The sequence below is a fragment of the Panthera tigris genome, chromosome D2 (genome assembly GCF_018350195.1).
Source record: "Panthera tigris isolate Pti1 chromosome D2, P.tigris_Pti1_mat1.1, whole genome shotgun sequence".
Lineage (NCBI taxonomy): Eukaryota > Metazoa > Chordata > Mammalia > Carnivora > Felidae > Panthera > Panthera tigris.
Window position 1 is genome coordinate 12,716,513 of NC_056670.1, and position 18,082 is coordinate 12,734,594.

Below are 18,082 nucleotides of genomic sequence, written 5' to 3' on the forward strand. Positions count from 1 at the left end.
TTTACCTTCAATTAATTGGCACCTGTCCTTTATGTAACTTCTCTCTTAATTTCTCAGTCTAGCCATGTATATGACATTTTATAATCTTCTGCCGTAATATTTTACGTTGCTGTTTGTCAGAACTTTAAAAACTTACTGAAGTAGCTACTAATGCCTTCATCATGCTCCTGGATCAGTTGGTTAACTGGAAAATGTTACAATACCTCCTTTAATCTACCTTCTATTAATGTTGCAGTGATAAAGCACTATGAGATTCTGTAAGTGAAAATGTTTTCTAAAGTGAATATCTTAGTAGCATTTTTATGAGAAAAGCAAGATTTTAGGTTGCACTATACTACACAGGAAGTTAATGCTGGATTCTTGATTTCTGAGAATCAAGAATACATGTAGATAGTCTCATTCTGAAATCTTAAAATTAATCCCTTTGAACAATTTTCCTGTCTACTCTGGTTATCTATTTTATGAAACATTTCATTTATAAAAATCCTATGGAAAAATCTTTTTCCATGAACAAATGTGGAAAAATGGTATTTATTTACTAGCATAAAGTTGTAAGAAGTATAATTCCACCTCATTGTGGTTTTTGGTCATTTGCTATTGTACAACTAGTGTGAAATTTCACAGACTTCTTTTTCAGTAAAACTGAAATGACCCATAGCTTACTCTGTTACAGACCCCCATTTTGGAGGTGTTAATAAAGTCCAGAGATTCTGGAAAATCTTGCTGCATGAAATTCATAATTTATAGTGCTTAATATTGATTCCTGAGATTTTTTTTCATAAAGAAAACAGTGAAGCTATCCTCAAAATCACTTTTGAGTAATAAATATTCTATTATTAAAAATGAGCAAATATTACTACTTTTGCCTTCTAACTGCACCAATCTTATAGAGTCATCAGTCTGAAGAAGGATTGTCATCCCAACCTGGTGATTTTTCGGAAGAAGCTGAGGATTCTCAGTGTTGTCTTAAACTTTTGGCTGAAGAAGAAGGTTATGAAGCAGACAGTGAAAGCAACCCTGAGGACAGTGAAACCCGAGATGATGGTAAAATATCACTGAAGTACTTGTGGTCGGATTTGCAAGTCAGATTATTACTTAGAAAAATGGTTATAATAATACCACCTTGGAATTTTGTATTGCCTTGCAATTTAAAAGAGGCATTGCTACGTTTTATTTGATCTCAACAGTAAATTCTGGCATTTGTATATACGACTTAAAACAGATACATTTTGGTATTACAAACATTAACTGAATGCCTGAGAATACAGAGTAGAGAAAGTCCCTGCTTTCATATATATTCCAATAGAAAAAACAAGCAATAGGTGTCAGAAGTGAACAGTATCAAGAAATAAAAGAGGGTGATATGGTAGTGATCGGGTGGTCAGAGAGGGCCTTGCTGAAGATGTTAGTCTATCCAGACACACATTGACAGGAAGAGCATTTCAAGCAGTTTGTTATGAAGATTAAATAACGTAAGGAATACAGACATCTTTTTGTGAAATCCAAAGATGCTGCAGCATAGACTTTTTTCTTAGTTCACCACATCCCAGCTTGTCCTTAGGATGGAGCTACATTGTACACGATCCTTTGTCCCTGGGGTTAAAACTTGGGTAGAACAACAACACCACAAATGGATGGATTGGAGCCAAGAGATTTCTGGGAAGTCTCTATCTTTCTAAAGTTGGTCTTATGACAGTCCCTTATGTACTGCTAGCCCTCACTAAGTTTATAGTAGCTTGTCCTCCATAGTCTATTTTTTCCTTCCCATTGAGTAAAGGAACAATCACTGATGTCCCACTGAAAGGGCTTGATAGACGCATAGCAAGTATTCGTTCATTCATTTGTGTACCATAAAGAGAGTGAAAACAAGAAAAGCACAGCCACTAATTGAAAGAATATACATATGTGTATATGTATACACACACACACATATTCATATAGCTTACTTGATTTATTAAACTATTCTTGTTTGTTTCCAGTTTTATTAAGAAATAATTGACATACATCACTGTGTAAGTTTAAGTTACACAGCATGATGGTTTCATTTACATCTATTGTGAAATGATTACCACCATAGTATCAGTTAACATCCATCATCTTATATAGGTACAATCAAAAGGAAAGAAGAAAAAATTTCTCCTTGTGATGAGAACTCTTAGGTTCTGTTCTGCTGACAACTTTCTTCCATTATCATACAGCAGTGTAGGGGTGCCTGGGTGGCTCAGTCAGTTAAGTGTCTGACTTCAGCTCAGGTCATGATCTCATGGTTTGTGGGTTCGAGCCCCACGTTGTACTCTGTTCTGTTCTGACAGCTCGGAGCCTGGAGCCCGCTTCAGATTCTGTGTCTCCCTCTCGCTCTGCCTCTCCTCCACTCACGCCCTGTCTCTCAAAAATAAATAAACATTAACAAAAAATGTTCATATCGTATAGCAGTGTTAACTATAGCCATCATGTTGTCCATTGCATCCCTAGTACTTATTTATCTTATAACTGCAAATTTATACCTTTTGAATTTTTTTTCCATTTCCCCCTCCCCCCACCTTCTGAGGCAGTGCTTTTGAAAAAATATTGCTTGGGGCGCGTGGGTGGCTCAGTCGGTTAAGCATCCGACTTCGGCTCAGGTCATGATCTCACAGCTCGTGGTTTCGAGCCCCGCGTCAGGCTCTGTGCTGACAGCTCAGAGCCTGGAGCCTGCTTCGGATTCTGTGTCTCCCTCTCACTCTGACCCTCCCCTATTCGTGCTCTGTCTCTCTCTGTCTCAAAAATAAATAAACGTTAAAAAAAACAACTTAAAAAAAAAAAGAAAAGAAAAAAAATAATGCTTTAATGGGGTTGGCTTTACCAGAGTACTAACGTTTTATGACAGACTTCCCCCTTTTTATAGGTTTGTCAACTAGCTCTTTTAAAATCTTTGTTTTAATGTTTATATTTGTTTTTGAGACAGAGCATGAGTGGGGCAGGGGCAGAGAGAGGGGGAGAGATAGAGAATCCAAAGCAGGCTCCAGGCTCCGAGCTGTCAGCACAGAACCCGACGTAGGGCTTGAACTTGTCAACCAGGAGATCATGACCTGAGCCAAAGTCTGATACTCAACCGACTGAGCCACCCAGGAGCCCCTCAACTAGATCTTAATTTAAAGAACTCCAGTCCACATAGACATTTATACATTTCTTGACTACATGAACATTTTTTTTAAAGACCCCAAGCAGTCACTTTTAAGAGCACATCAGTTAAATTTTCCAAAGTGTAATATTTGGTGACAGTGTCTATCTTTCTTATGAAGAAGTCAAAGTATAGGATTCACCCAACCGCTAGCCAAGCCTATTATTTTCACAGATATATGGGCAGGCAAATGAACCACCCTGTGATTTAGGTATTTTGGCAGCAGAAAGTTTGGGATAGTGGTTTTTTCCACTTGTGCCAGAGGAATGTGTTAAATCTGTATCACATGTCTATAAAATTTACTGTTGATATTTGTAATTCTGTTGAAGACCAGAACTACTTTTAAGCCACTCACTCATCTTCAAATATCCACAAGACTTGATTATTCAGGATACTTACTGTAATCAAAAGGCACCTTGTAGGAAAGGGCATCGTGAGAATCTTCTTATAAATAGCACTTTGCCACAAGATCTCCTAAATGTTAAATGAGATTTGAAATATTTATTCCGTGTTTAGGGAATAAAAACAATCTTTTCTTTTCCCCTGTCAGGTGTAGACGTAAAGCCTGAAGTAGAAGTTTTCAGCGCATCAGGCGATCCGAAGGACTTACTTGAAAACCTCACAGACGGGGAAATAATATATCCTGAGATTTTTATGCTGGAATTAAATTTGCTTTCTGCTGGTAAAGCCAAACTTGATGTACTTGTCCATGTATTTGAGAGTTTTTTGAAAATCATCAGACAGAAAGAAAAGAATATATTTCTCCTCATGCAACAGGTAAAAGATGCATTTAGTTAAATGTGATCAGTATTTATCATGTTCATGCCCCAGTTACTCATCTCTCTATTTTGAACCCAACTTGCCTGAAAATTATTTGAGATGACTACTTGATCTTTTATAATGCCTCAGGTATGTTTTTGCCTATGAGTGGTAAAATCTGAAAATATTTTAACTCCATGGTCCTCTAAAGGAGCATAAAAAAATTAATGTCATTGGCTAACTAGTCCTAGTATATTTCTGAGAATGGGTGATAGTTTTAAAATTACATTGAATTTTAATATGGTCACTGTTTTTGAAAAATCAGAAAACAAAAACAGTATAAAAAAATAAATGTATACACCACCTAAAAAAAAACGATAATGAAAAGTATGTAATTATATACATAGCATTCTCTCCAGTTATTTTAAAGTATTTATATATGTATATACAGTAAACTATCAATTTATTATGACATTACAGTTGCTTCATGCTTTCATGAGGTAAGAAATTTAATTTCTTATGTTTTGTTTTTTTAATCTTCAGGGAACTGTGAAAAATCTTTTAGGAGGGTTCTTGAGTATTTTAACACAGGCTGATTCTGATTTTCAAGGTGCGTTGAAACTGTTAGTTTTACACAATAGCTTTAAAATTATTTTGTTGTTATGTGAAATGAAGAGTTGGTAATAATGGCTTTCGCTGGCATAGTGCTCTGTGGTTCCAAAAGTAGCTTTATATGCATCATCTCTCTTGTTCCCCAGAAACACCCAATAGAATAGACGTGGTATGAGTATCTTGATTTTGTAGAGAGCAAGCTCTGGATTCCAAGGGACTGAGTGAGTTGCTCAGGGTCGTGTACGTAGAAGTGGCATCACGGCAACTGTAGTCTAAACACTGTGTTGCTGCTTCATCAGATACTGAGTGCCGCTCTCCACTCAGTGCTCTCACAGTCGTTTGAGGAATTCATAATGAGTATATAAAGTGGTTATATTATATATAATAGATAGAAACCTAGCTTTTAGTTGGAGAAATCTAGATTTTAGTTGGAGAAGTATAACACGCGTGAAACGTTAATTCAGGTTTGTCAGATGTTTCCTCATGATTAAATTCAAGTTACGCGTTTTTGGCAAATAGGCCTCATAAGTTACGTGCCTTTTGCGTGTGTCGTATTGTGGTTTGTGTATCTGTATCTTATTACTGTGATGTTGACTTTGATCGCTTGGTTAAAGTGGTGTCTTGTTGAGTTTCTACATTGTAAAGTTGCTGTTTACTGTGGTATTTGCCAAATAGCTATTTTCTATTCCCATTATTACTTCTATATTTATTAATTGGGATTATACTGTAAAGAAAAGTTTTTCCTCTTCTTCCGTTTACTTGTTTAGTGTATGCGTATGTTTATATTTATTGTGGTAGACACTTTATTGTGGATCCTTTTGAGCTGAAGACTTATTTCTAGCTTAGCTCTGAGAAATTCTATTATATTACCTTTTAATAACAGTTTTATTGAGATACAATTCATATACTATGCAGTTCACCCATTTTAAATATGCAGTTTAGTGTTTTTTAGTATATTCACAGTTATGCAACCATCACCACTTTTTTGCTATTCTGAATAACGCCATGAACACTCATGTACTAGTTTTCACATGGACATATGTTTTCATTTCTTTTGGGTCCAGTGGTAACTCTATGTATAACTAGATGAGGAACAGCCAGACTGTTTTCCAAAGTGGCTGACTTATTTTACATTCCCACCAGCAGAATAGGAGGATTCTTGTCTCTTCACATCCTTGCCAACACTTGTCATTACCTATGTTTTTGGTTATATCCATCCTAGTGGGTGTGACATGATATCTCATTGTGGTTTTGATTTGCATGTTTCTGATGGCTAATGTTGTTAGTCCTATTTTCTTGTGTTTATTGGCCATCTGTGTTTCTTCCTTGGATAGCTTTGGAGAGATTTCTATTCAGTCCTTTACCCATTTTTATTTTGGATAATTTGTGGTTTTAATCATTGAATTGTAAGAGATTTCATGTATTCTAGGTAAAAACCCCTTACCAGAAGTATGATTTGCACATATTTTCTCCCAGTCTTTGGCTTTATCTTTTCATGTTCTTGATGGTATACTTTGAAACACAAATTTTTTATTTTGATGAAGTCCAATTTATCTATTTTTGCATTTGTCACAATGCTTTTGGTGTCATATCTAGAAAGGTCTAACAGTCACAGAAATTTAGTATTTTTTTTAATTTAAAAAATATTTTAATTTTTATTAGAGAGAGACTGAGAGTGCACGAGATGGGGAGCAAGGCAGAGGTGGGGGAGAGACAGACAGACAGACAGACAGACAGACAGACGTCTAAGCAGACCCCATGCTCAGCGCAGAGCCCAATGTGGGGCTCGATCCCACAACCCTGGGATCATGACCTGAGCCAAAATCAAGGCACCCTGAGACTTAGTATTTTTAAAAATAATTTTCTCCTCTCTGTGTTTTATGCTCTCTTCTTTTTTACATCCTAATTGTAATCTCAGGCCTTCTTGGATTGACTTTGCATTGTCTTAGCTTTCCTCTCACATTATCTACTTCTCTCTTTTTGTGCTGTGTTTTGGGAGATTTCTTCAATTCTATTCAAACCTTTTGTCCAATTTTTAATTTTGGCAATTATCTTGTAATATTTAAGAGCTTCTTTTTGTTCATTTGATTTTTGGTTATTCCATTTTCACATAAGGATAAAATATCTTCTTAAATATATCTGGATGTAGGGGCACCTGGATGGCTCAGTTGGTTGAACACCCACATATCTGGATATATATCTGGATCTAGTCATTAACATCTTAGAAAGATATCTTTCCTACCCTAAATTATTTATGTTCTCTCTGGGGTCAGTTTATCAATTTGTCTTTTATATCTTGTTTTTTCTCTTTTATGTTGCTGATTCTCAAATATTTTTTGAACCTTTTATTGCCCATTTCTATTTAAGAAAGCCATTGGAGCTAATGATGTAAAAGTAAATTTGCTTTCCTATTTGGCACCTTCCCTGAATGGGCAATCTGTTGACAATCCCTGATGACTGAAGTTCCCCAAATACCATAATAAGGAAATCTTTACTTTGGGGGGCCGTTAGGGCCACTATTACCCCATAAGACATTCTGTGTACATTAGAAAAGTATTTCCTCCACACATACGGCTTGTGAATAGTGTCTTCGTGCTAAGAAAAAGTCATCCCTTCATCCAGGCAACACAGCCCAATGCCAGGATGCATGGCTTGGTGAATAGCTTTCGGGTTATATTTTAGTCCCTGTTCTCTCCCTTGGTTAAGCTGCTTGGCCTGTCTGCAGACTGTACTTGTATAACTGGTAGCCCTGGTGCTAACGTCCCACTCTCCAGCTCAGCTTCTGCCCGGCAATCCGTTGAGTTTCTTTCAAGAGTTATCAAGGTGTGGGCATGGAAGTCAAAGCTGAGCTACCTGTGCCCTATATTCAGGATCAAGGAGAGAGGTAGGTGCTTCCAGACAAACCTTGTATTAATCCCTGCATTTGTAGCCTCATTCTTACTTCCTCTCCAGAATGTAGACAGATTGGCTCCTCCTCCTCCTCTGAGCCGCTTTGTGATTCAGAGAGATTCTAGGCTGCAGCTTCTCTTATCTCTCTGCTCTTGCATCTTCAAGAAATGTTTTTAAGTCTGATGTGCCCCCAATGCCCACTGACTCCCCCTTTTATTGCTGTTATGGATCTCTTTTCTTCTTGTAATTCTGTACTTTTAGTTCAGCAAGTTTTCGGTAGTAGACAAAGAAATATAAATATATATCTCTATCCCCTCATTTTGAACTGGTACCTGTCTGTGTTGAACTTAAAAAAAAGTCTAAGCACCCATATATACTTTATTTTGATCATATTCCTTCTCCCCTTCCACCCCCCGTGATTATCTAACACTTTATTTGATAGTGTTTTTTAAAATCAGAATCCTAGTTAGGTTCATACGTTACAGTCAGTAGATATGTCTCAACTCTTCTCTTCTGTGGATGTCTACTCTCAGTCCTTGAATTTTGTTGCTGTCGTCGTTAAAGAAGCCAGGTCTTTTATCATGAGGCGTCTCCTGCATTCTGAGTTTTGGTGATTATGTCCCCGGGAGGTTGTTTAACCTGATCCTTTCTCCCTTATATTTCCTTTCACTGGTAGTAAGACCTAGAAACCTAATCAGATTTAGGTTCCATTTTTTTTTTAACAAAGTGTTTTAATGTTTACTTATTTTTGAAGAGACAGAGACAGAACGTGAGCAGGGGAGGGGCAGAGAGAGAGGGAGGCGCAGATCCAAAGCAGGCTCCCGGCTCTGAGCTGTCGGCACAGAGCCCGACGCGGGGCTCAAACTCACAAACCGTGAGATCATGACCTGAGCTGAAGTCACTCACTTAACCAAGTGAGTCACCCAGGTGACCCTACTAGGTTCCATATTTTGACCAGAATATTTTACAGGCAGGAGTCCGTGCCTCCAACCAGAGGCGCATAATGTCTGGTCGTCTCTCTTGGGGAGGTGCCAGGAGCCATGGATGCTCATAGCCTAGGTGCATAGCACAGTGCATAGCACTGCAAAATGGTAACATGCTGTGATTTCATCTTTGATAAACGGGAATACTTAAAGAAAACTTGCTGTCATCAACTATTTGGTTACCCTGAGATAGAGTTCATAAAGGAAAGGCAGGAGAAATACTTAATTACTTTCCTGTAGTGACTAGTTTTCATAGTTCTTACTCTACAACCTTTCATGGGTTTGTGTTACAGGGTAAAGTCGGTGCTATTTTAGTCTCGTTGCGTCAGTTCACTGCTTCTACAAAACGTGATGCTTACACGTGGCTTCTGTTCTCAGGTTGCACATCAGGGTTATTTCTGGCATGTCTAAAATGGAGATAGTATTTCATTTGTAGGAATTTTTTTGCTGAGGATTAGCCGAGATAATGCATGTAAACGTACTTTGAATACTAAAATGCGTGCTACAAAAATTAATCACTTTATTCTAAAAAGTTCTGTGAATTTATGTACTACCAATTATATTTTATTCTAAACCCCACAATGGAATAAAGAAAGCGTTCAAAATAGTTTGTGATATTTAATTATCTTCATAATCTTTAATATTTACACTTTTATCTATGTCATCTAATTAGAAAGTAATACTTATAATTTAAACAGTTTCAAGATGAGAAGGTAGCAGACCATTTTATGGTATTTAACAGTGTCAACTTACTTAACAAATATTGTATTAATTTATGCTTCTTTAAATAATACCTTTACTGGGAACTAACCAACCTTTAAGAAAAGTGGGGGTGGGGGGGTTGTCACTGGGTAGGTTGGTTTGCATTTAATCATATTGCTATTTTTTCAGCATATTTTTGGATTATTAGATTGTTTATAATCCACTGAAGATGTGAAACTAGTATTTGATCCCTTTCAGTGAAATTGTTTGTTCTGTGTCTTTAATTTTGTATTGGCTTTAATTTTTTCCCCCCTATCTTTCTTTAATTTAGCATGCCAAAGAGTATTGGTGGATCTTTTGGTATCTTTGATGAGCTCCAGAACGTGTTCGGAAGAGCTAACCCTTCTTTTGAGAATATTTCTGGAGAAATCTCCTTGTACAGTAAATATGCTATAATTTAATTTTTTTTCACGGATACCTAATAAGATATTTTAAAAATTATTTGGAAATCACTAAGCTCTCTCTTTTGTTGTGGTAATTATTATACAGTCAACTCCATGTTATTATGTGTGAGATTCTCAATCATTTTATTATTTGCCCACATTTTAACTGTTTCACTTCAGTTTTGGCTAACCAGCCTCTCGTTGGGATCGTAGTCCCATTACCTCATCCCACCCCCAGTTGTTGTGCTTAAGAAATGCCAAGTAATTTTAATTACTAAAGAGAACTTAATTATGAGTAGTTGTTACCATTTTAAGGATTATCCTTTTTTTTTTAGAAAATTAGTATCTACTCTTCAGGTATCTTGTATCACTTCTTTCCATTGGTGTAACTTAGTGACTTTTAGATTGTTCTTTGCTGAGAAACTCATTTTTATAATGAGACCTTGACTGGAAGCATATGCAAATCAAACAGAAAACCTGGGAGCTACTTTCTGTGACGCAAGATTAAATGTCACTGAGCCCTGCCCATTTCCCCACCTTACTCCTGCTTGTGGACCCTGAGAGGACTCTATGGAGCACAAGGTTAAAAGCCACTGATGTAGACGTTTGGTGACTGTAGTTTGGAGTGTTTCTTTTTTAAAACATTTTTAAATATTTATTCATTTTTGAGAGAGAGAGAGAGACAGACAGAGAGGCAGAGCATGTAAGTAGGGGAGTGGCAGAGAGAGAGGGAGACACAGAATCCGAAGCAGGCTCCAGGCTCTGAGCTGTCAGCACAGAGCCTGACATGGGGCTCAAGCCCACAAACCTTGAGATCATGACCTGAATCAAAATCGGACACAACCCACTGAGCCACCCAGGCACCCTGAAATGTTTCTATTACTTTCCCTGAGTGCATTTCTCATCATCATCATCATCATCATCATCATCATCATCATCATCATCAATATTAGCTGTTATTTTATGCATAGGGCATATAATTGGTAGGGCATTGTACTAGGTTACTCTTTTCTACTTTTTTACTTGTCTCCTTAGTCATTACTTTTCTCTTTAATTAGATGCTCGTTTCCTCTCTTGTCTCTTCTACAGTTCTACACTTCAGTTTAACAAAAAATTTGTAATTTATAAAGAAAACCTAAAAACACTTATTTTGTTTTACCAAAAGCAGATGAAAGAAAATTAATTTGATTAGGGAAAACTCACGTAAAGTAAGTTGGAAAGTAATTGAGCCACTCAATTTTATGAAGTCAGTCATGTTAGAAATATCATCCAGAAATCTGGAGAATTTGTCAGGTGTCTGGTTCTGTGCTTCACTTAAAAATAATTGAGAGACGGGCACCCAGGTGGCTCAGTCAGTTGGGTGTCCGACTTTTGATTTTGGCTTGGGTCATGATCCAAGAAATCATGACATCAAGCCCCACATCAGGCTCTACGCTGAATGTGGAGCCTGCTTGGGATTCTCTCTTGCTCTTCCTCTGCCCCTCTCCCCTACCCATACTCTCTGTCTCTCTAAAAAAATAAATAAATAAATAAAATAAAGTAAAATAAAAAGTAAAATTGAGAGAAACAACTATAGTCTACTTAGAAATAAACATCTTTCTTTGGTAGAAATGATTCCAGATATAATTACTGTAGTTAATTTCTTTTGTTTTTATTAAAAAGTTTTTTTAGTTTATTTTTTGAGAGACAGAGAGAGCAAGGAAGGAGCAGAGGGAGAGGGAGACAGAGAATCTGGCAGCACAGACTGTCATTTATAACCAGAATTTCAAAATTATTATGTACCTTAACATGATCCTGACGTTTTGTTTTGCTTTTTCTCTAGGAAGTTCTTCTTTTGGGTATTCTGAAAATTATTGAAAGCGACATTGCTATGAGCCCTTCACAGTATCTAACCTTCCCTTTACTGCATACGCCAAATTTAAGCAATGGCGTTTCATCACAAAGGAGTCCTGGGATTCTAAACAGTAAGGCCCTGGGATTATTACGGAGGGCACAGAGTTCGCAGAGCAGGAAAGAGGCCGACAGTGAAAGTTTCCCCCAGCGGCTGCTCTCCTCCTGGCACGTAGCCCCAGTCCACTTGCCGTTGCTGGGGCAGAACTGCTGGCCACACCTGTCAGAAGGGTTCAGCGTCTCACTGTGGTTTAGTGTGGAGTGCATCCACGAAGCGGAGAGTGCCATGGAGAAAGGAAAGAAGATAAAGAAAAGAAACAAATCCTTACTGTTGCGGGACAGTAGTTTGGATGGCGCAGGTATGATGTTCCCGCTGTTATCCGTTGTCTGTTTCACTGAGCTTTTTCACGTGGGCATTTGGGTTGAGCTGTAAGGACATGGGGATTTCTCACTGGCGCTGGACATGTTCTTCGTGCTAGGTGCCTTAGTGATGGCAGGCCCTGCCTCCCCAAAGCCTGGCTGGTGAGATAGCTTCAAAAACCCTACTTTCTTTTGTACTTTGGCCTTGGGGCTGGAGGTGGGGGCTGCGGCGGAGGGACCCCCACGTGTACAACTGCCGTGGGGGATCACCAGCCCCATTTCCTGCCTCTTTCCTGGTCCCATGACTGGATTAGGGTGATTCCTGGTGTGAGAGAAGTAAAGGAAGAAGCCCGAGAGCCACTCTTCTGTCCTTCTGTCCCCTTCTCCCCAGGCCCCAGGAGCCCCCATCTCATCTCCTTTCTCTCTCTTAAGTCAGCTCTCCTCCTCGCGCCACATCGGTCCGCAGTGCCCCTCTCCTAGTTCCTGTCACATTGCGTTTGAGTGAGTCAGCCTTTCTCCACGGTTAGAATCATTTCTATTCCAGTACTTTCTATAACCGATCCAATCTCTGTTCTGCCGCCACGAAACTGGGTCTGGTTCCTCATATGACGAGGGCAGGAAGAACCTGTTCGTTAAAAAAGCAGTTTATGGTGGTGAGAAGCCAAGCAGGTCGGCTAATTGTTAGGGTCCATGGGATGGATGAAATGACTGGATGAGACAGCTGGTTAGGGCTCACGTGGAGGTCCTGGCTGCAGGGGCTCTTCACGGGGCAAAGCTGACGCATCCCGCTGGCTCCCTGCTTCGGAACACTAGGCCTTCGGGCAGGGTCCTCCACCACTGACACTGATAGAAAAGAAATCCTTAATGATGCTGTCAAGACGGGAGAGTGAGAAGTGTCACCTGATGTCCGCAGCCGGAACTCGGAATCCACTTCTCCAGACACATTTCCGTGTTGTTAGCATAGTGTACTTCTGCACTTTTGCGGGTTAGCCTAGGAAGCCAGACTTAAAACAAAACAAAAACAAATAGTTCTAGCATTTTCTTTTGTGAGTTGAACTTTGCCACTAAGGATTGATAGCTCTGAAGCAACATATATGTGATCTTATCGATGCTGCTGCTGCCCCGTGTACACTGAGTGCTTTCTGTATGTGCATTACTTTGCCCCACTCTTTCTACTTACGTTTTCAATCTAATCTTCACGACGGTTCGGTAAGGTGAGTGCTCGCACTGTCCATATCCACAGATGATATGAAACAGCGTGACCAGTTTATATAGCTGGTAAGTGATGGGGAGGGATTTAGACTCACCTATATCTAATTCAGAGCTTGAGCGCCACCCCTGTACTGTAAACTGTGCAGATCTCTTTCTCAGATTTAAGTGGGGGCAATCACAATGCAGACAGTCTCTGATAAAATGAAATAAGTATACACAATGACCTGAGAAAAAGTGGAGTAGTGGGCAATTAAAAAAATTTTTTTTATTGTAGAAATATATTAGAAGACATATATTTTAGAATGACAGTTCTGCATAAACATTAAAAAAGAACATTTAAAAATAGTATATATACCAAAATTTTGAAAGGAGAGATGAAGAAGATATTATAGTGATGACACATCCTTTGCCCTAAACCAACTTTGTGACCTTGAGCAAGTTACTTAATCTCTCAACACCTCAATTCTGTCACCCTCTAAATGGGGACAATAAAATTTACCTCAGAGGATTGTTGTATTAACTATTTGTTATATTTCTACTTTACAGTAGCTGGGTACACACTGGTTTCTGTTCTAGTCTTTTATTTATGCAACGTCAGATTTGATATGGAAACATTAGTAGCACATCAGATACGAATTCTCTATACATCTCATATCTTGGGCAATAGTCCTCAAAATAATGAATTTAGGGGGAATATTCTTAAAAATTGGTGGTGTTTATACTTGTTGGAAAATGGCAACAAATATATAAGCAGTCTAATAGCTGGTAGTGTTCATCTTCTCTGAAAGTCTGAGCCCTTGGACGTGCATTTTGTATTTTGGTGCATCTTCATTAACATAGCTCTATGTGAAGTCAGGCAGTGTAGTAACAGTGTAGATGGCTTGAGGATTCAGTGTGGTGAGAAACCACTTGAAGTCAAGATGAATAACCAGATAGCCCAAAGCATATGGCATTACCTTAGCTTGCCTTAGAATAACATTTTAGGGTTTCAGAATCACTTAGCAATTATACGCAAAGATGATTCATCAGGGAGTCTAAACAAAGAATATATTCAAACAGCACAATTGTTCAAAAATCAATTTTTTTTTAAATCGTGCTATTGTAATAATTATAGGATGATTTTTGGCCGCGCATGTGACAACGGTGTGTGCTCTGTGGGCCAGGGTCTGTAATGTCAGAGTGACCGAATCCAATCAATAAGAGAAATGTGGCACAGTTTGTAATAGGTCACCACAGTGACATCACAATGATCTGTTCATTCCCACAATTAGCCCTTAATTATCATATATTTTGAAGACTTTAATAACTTCCAGTGTACCCAGTTACTGTTTTCGCTCCTGGTGCTTTTTTGGAATTAACATCTCAAGTTTGGGAATATTGTTTGGAACATCCAGGTAAATAATTTACTGCAAATGAACAACCATGCTTTGTATTCTTTTAAATTCACATTTCCCCTCATTTTATCAACTGCTTTACTGATTATTCTCACGTCTTTTTATCATAGAGAACAACAGACTGGAAGGTGCCGAGTACATAAATCCTGGTGAAAAGCTCATAGAAGAAGGATGTATTCATATGATTTCCTTGGGATCCAAAGCTCTGATGATGCAAGTGTGGGCTGATGCCCGCAACGGCACTTTTATCTTCCGGTATCGATTATCCTCAACCCCCTGCGAATAGATCGCGTATTTAAATAATTTAGATGAGACATTGATGTGAAATCTAATAAAGATAATTACAGCAAATCAGAAAACCGTTTTTAAAAAGATACATTCTAACAAGTATTAATACCACCTCTGTAACAATATATTATTCTATCCAAAAATCTATAACTAAACTCTGAAAGTAGATTATGTTAATTCTCAATTAGATTTTAGACCAATGCTCACTGAAGTCTTATCTATGGAAATAGTCTATCAGATTGCAATCACCTTAAGATGTTATTATCAGACAGCTGGTTTCCATGCAGATTATATGCTTAATAGCAATTACCTGCTAAACTTCAATTCTTCTTGCAGTCTTGTCTTTTTTTCCTACCTCTTTTGTTAACTGGTATACAAATCTTTTAGTTGGATTGAATGAGTATCATACAATTTTTATAAAACTTTAAACAAAGATATGGTATTTAGAGGATATATGCTTTTTGTTATAAAGGTTACTTGGTATTTTGTATGCATTATATCCTAATTCTCTCAGCAATCCCTCCAAGTAGGATAGACCCCCTAGTACATCTTGGCATTTAGACATTTATGTACAACATGTATTAATTTTTGTATGAACCAAAAATTACACTGTAATTTCTAAAAGGGCAATGACTGTATAAATAGTAACAATACAGAAGCACCTGGGTGGCTCAGTCAGTTAAGTGTCCCACTCTTGGTTTGATCAGGTCATGATCTCACGGTTTGTGAGTTCGAGCCCCACATCAGGCTCCGTGCTGACAGTGCGGAGCCTGCTTGGGATTCTCTCTCTCTCCCTCTCTCTTTGCCCCTCTCCCACTTGCTCTGTCTCTCTCAAAAATAAATAAAGTAAAACATTTAATAAATAGTAACAATACATTTTTTTTTCAAATTGAATTTTGAAAATTAATGCCTAAATTATTCACACCAGCAAATGAGCTTCATCTATTTTAGTTCGTGAATTGAGGTAATAATATAATAAAATAACTAAGCAGATTTTATGGTGTAAAACAAAGACCTACTGACTTTTCAAATTAGTTTAAAAATAGAACCGGGGCACCTCGGTGGCCTAGTCGGTTAAGCCTCCAACTTCAACTCAGGTCACGAGCTCATGGTTCGTGGGTTCGAACCTTGGCATTGGGCTCTGTGCTGACAGCCCAGAGTCTGGAGCCTGCTTGGGATTCTGTGCCTCCCTCTCTGTCCCTCCCTGCCTCGTGCTCAGTCTCTCTCTGTCTCTCAAAAATAAACATTAAAAAAAAAAAAATAGAACTGATTTTTGGGGCACCCGGGTGGCTCAGTCAGATGAGCGTCTGACTCTTGATGTCCGCCCAGGTCATGATCTCATGGTTTGTGAGACTGAGCTCACATTGGGCTCTGCAATGACAGTGCAGAGCCTGCTTGGGATTCTCTCTCTCCCTCTCTCTCTGCCTCTCCCCTGCTGTGCTCTCTCTCTCTCTCTCAAAATAAATACACTTTAGAAAAAATAGAACTGATTTTTAATCTAATTCAAACAGCTGGAATTATAGCTATTAGACATTTATTAAATATTGAGATCAGAAATTTCATGTTTTCAGCCTATACTTTTTCTCTTTTTTGTAGTATGTGCATGGATTCAAACGATGACATGAAAGCTATTTTACTGGCACAGGTTGAATCACAGGAGAATATTTTCGTCCCCAGCAAATGGCAACACTTGGTCCTCACCTACCTACAGCAGCCCCAAGGGAAGAAGAATAACCATGGGAAAATCTCCATATGGATCTCTGGGCAGAGGTAGGAAACGTTTTTAGTAAATACTTACTAACTTCCATTAAAATCTTAAGTTTAGTTTGTCATAGCTTCTGAAGCAGATCACAGGAAACTATAGATACGATGTGCTGTATGTTAATGCAGGAGTCTATGTCAGAGTCGGATACTTTTTCCTGTGTATCACTTTAATACAAAATTAATCTCTCATGCAAGTTAATACTTGGGTTTGAGGGAACATGCAGAAAACTGACATTTAGATGTTTATATAGAATATATGATAGATCAAGGAACAGAACCTATAGTTTGGTCTTTCATGCCTATAAATTTATAAAATGAATCCACAAGGAATTATTTCAATTAAGTGGATAATAAGGCTAAGACCTAAATTAAGTCAGGGTTTCAAAAGAAATTAGAATGACCGGAGCAAAATTTAAGCTAGTGTGTATCAGGTAATAGATTAAAATGGGGTCCTAGAACATGCCATGTGATAGATTCAGGAATACTGTGTGATTTTTACCGACCAGGAGAATTGTGGGTCAAGTTAATAAGAGGTGTGTTCTGGAATATCTTAGTGTAAAATAAGCCAGAGAGAACTATAAAGTATCTTGGATTTGTAAGAGCTGCGAAGTATTTTATGAATGAAGTAACCACGAAAGGGGATACAGAGTTGGATAGTGGCGCAGCATGGGACAGGATCAAGCTGGCTGCAAGGAAGAGTCTGAGTTCAGTAATGAGAAAGAAAAGCAATGGGTATGGTAATGCTACCTGGATAGGCAAGTTATGCATGTCAAGATGAGGAGGCTAGATTTAATCGCATGGACTATAAAATACTTCTTACCTGTTATGTTGCACACCTTTTGCTGGGTGCCTTACATGCATTATCTCCCAATTCTCTTAAAAATCCCTCGAAGTAGATAAGACCACAGAAATAACATATGCCCTTAGCATAAATGAGCCTATTCTTATTCATTCATTTGTTCATCCATTAAACATTTATTGAGGAATTGCCGTGTGCCCAGCGTGCTTGTATCAGGCCTGAGGGCAATGGTAAATAAGACTTGGCACTGAGAATAAACTGAGGGTTGATGGGGGGGGCGAGGAGTGGGAAGGAGGGGCAAGTGGGTGATGGGCATTGAGGAGGGCACCTGCTGGGATGAGCACTGGGTGTTGTATGGAAACCAATTTGACAATACATTTCATATATAAAAAAAAAGACTTGGGTTCCATGCCTTCTTGGAACTCACAGTCTAATGGGGAAGCAGACAAGGAGCAAACACAATGAAATGATTGTATCCAAATCATGACAGATACTGTGGAGGTAACAAACAGGTCCCCAGACAGAAAATATCAGGTTTGCTACTTAAAAGGTAGGTCAGGGAAGGCGTCTTTGGGAAAGGATTATTTAAGCTGAGACCTCGAGGGGAGACGGGACGTGCTCTGAGCAGGGGAGAGGCAGAGCCTTCCAGGCAGAGGGGAAGGCCCGTGGAAGCCAAGGGAAAGCTGTGTGCTGGCTCATTGCTGGAAGGGAGGCTGTCAAGTTGACTGCTTAGAGCCGTCCAGCCTCAATGCCAGAGGAAGGCAGAGGACAGGGGGCTTGTGAGTGGCTTTAGGGGAGTCCCTCCCCAGGGTCCACCACAGGAAAGA

At 38.7% G+C, this 18,082-nt stretch overlaps 1 protein-coding gene across 7 annotated transcripts in view; it reads left to right on the forward strand.

Moving 5' to 3' along the window:
* Positions 1 to 18,082, forward strand: part of LYST (lysosomal trafficking regulator) — a 243,766-nt gene that overhangs the window by 115,105 nt on the left and 110,579 nt on the right. For all 7 annotated transcript variants that reach the window (XM_042961056.1, XM_042961055.1, XM_042961058.1 and 4 more), the window contains 7 exons: positions 891 to 1,044; positions 3,711 to 3,937; positions 4,463 to 4,529; positions 9,437 to 9,546; positions 11,371 to 11,797; positions 14,515 to 14,659; positions 16,289 to 16,462. In XM_042961056.1, the coding sequence (XP_042816990.1) occupies positions 891 to 1,044; positions 3,711 to 3,937; positions 4,463 to 4,529; positions 9,437 to 9,546; positions 11,371 to 11,797; positions 14,515 to 14,659; positions 16,289 to 16,462 (1,304 nt within the window). The remainder of the gene's footprint in view (positions 1 to 890; positions 1,045 to 3,710; positions 3,938 to 4,462; positions 4,530 to 9,436; positions 9,547 to 11,370; positions 11,798 to 14,514; positions 14,660 to 16,288; positions 16,463 to 18,082) is intronic.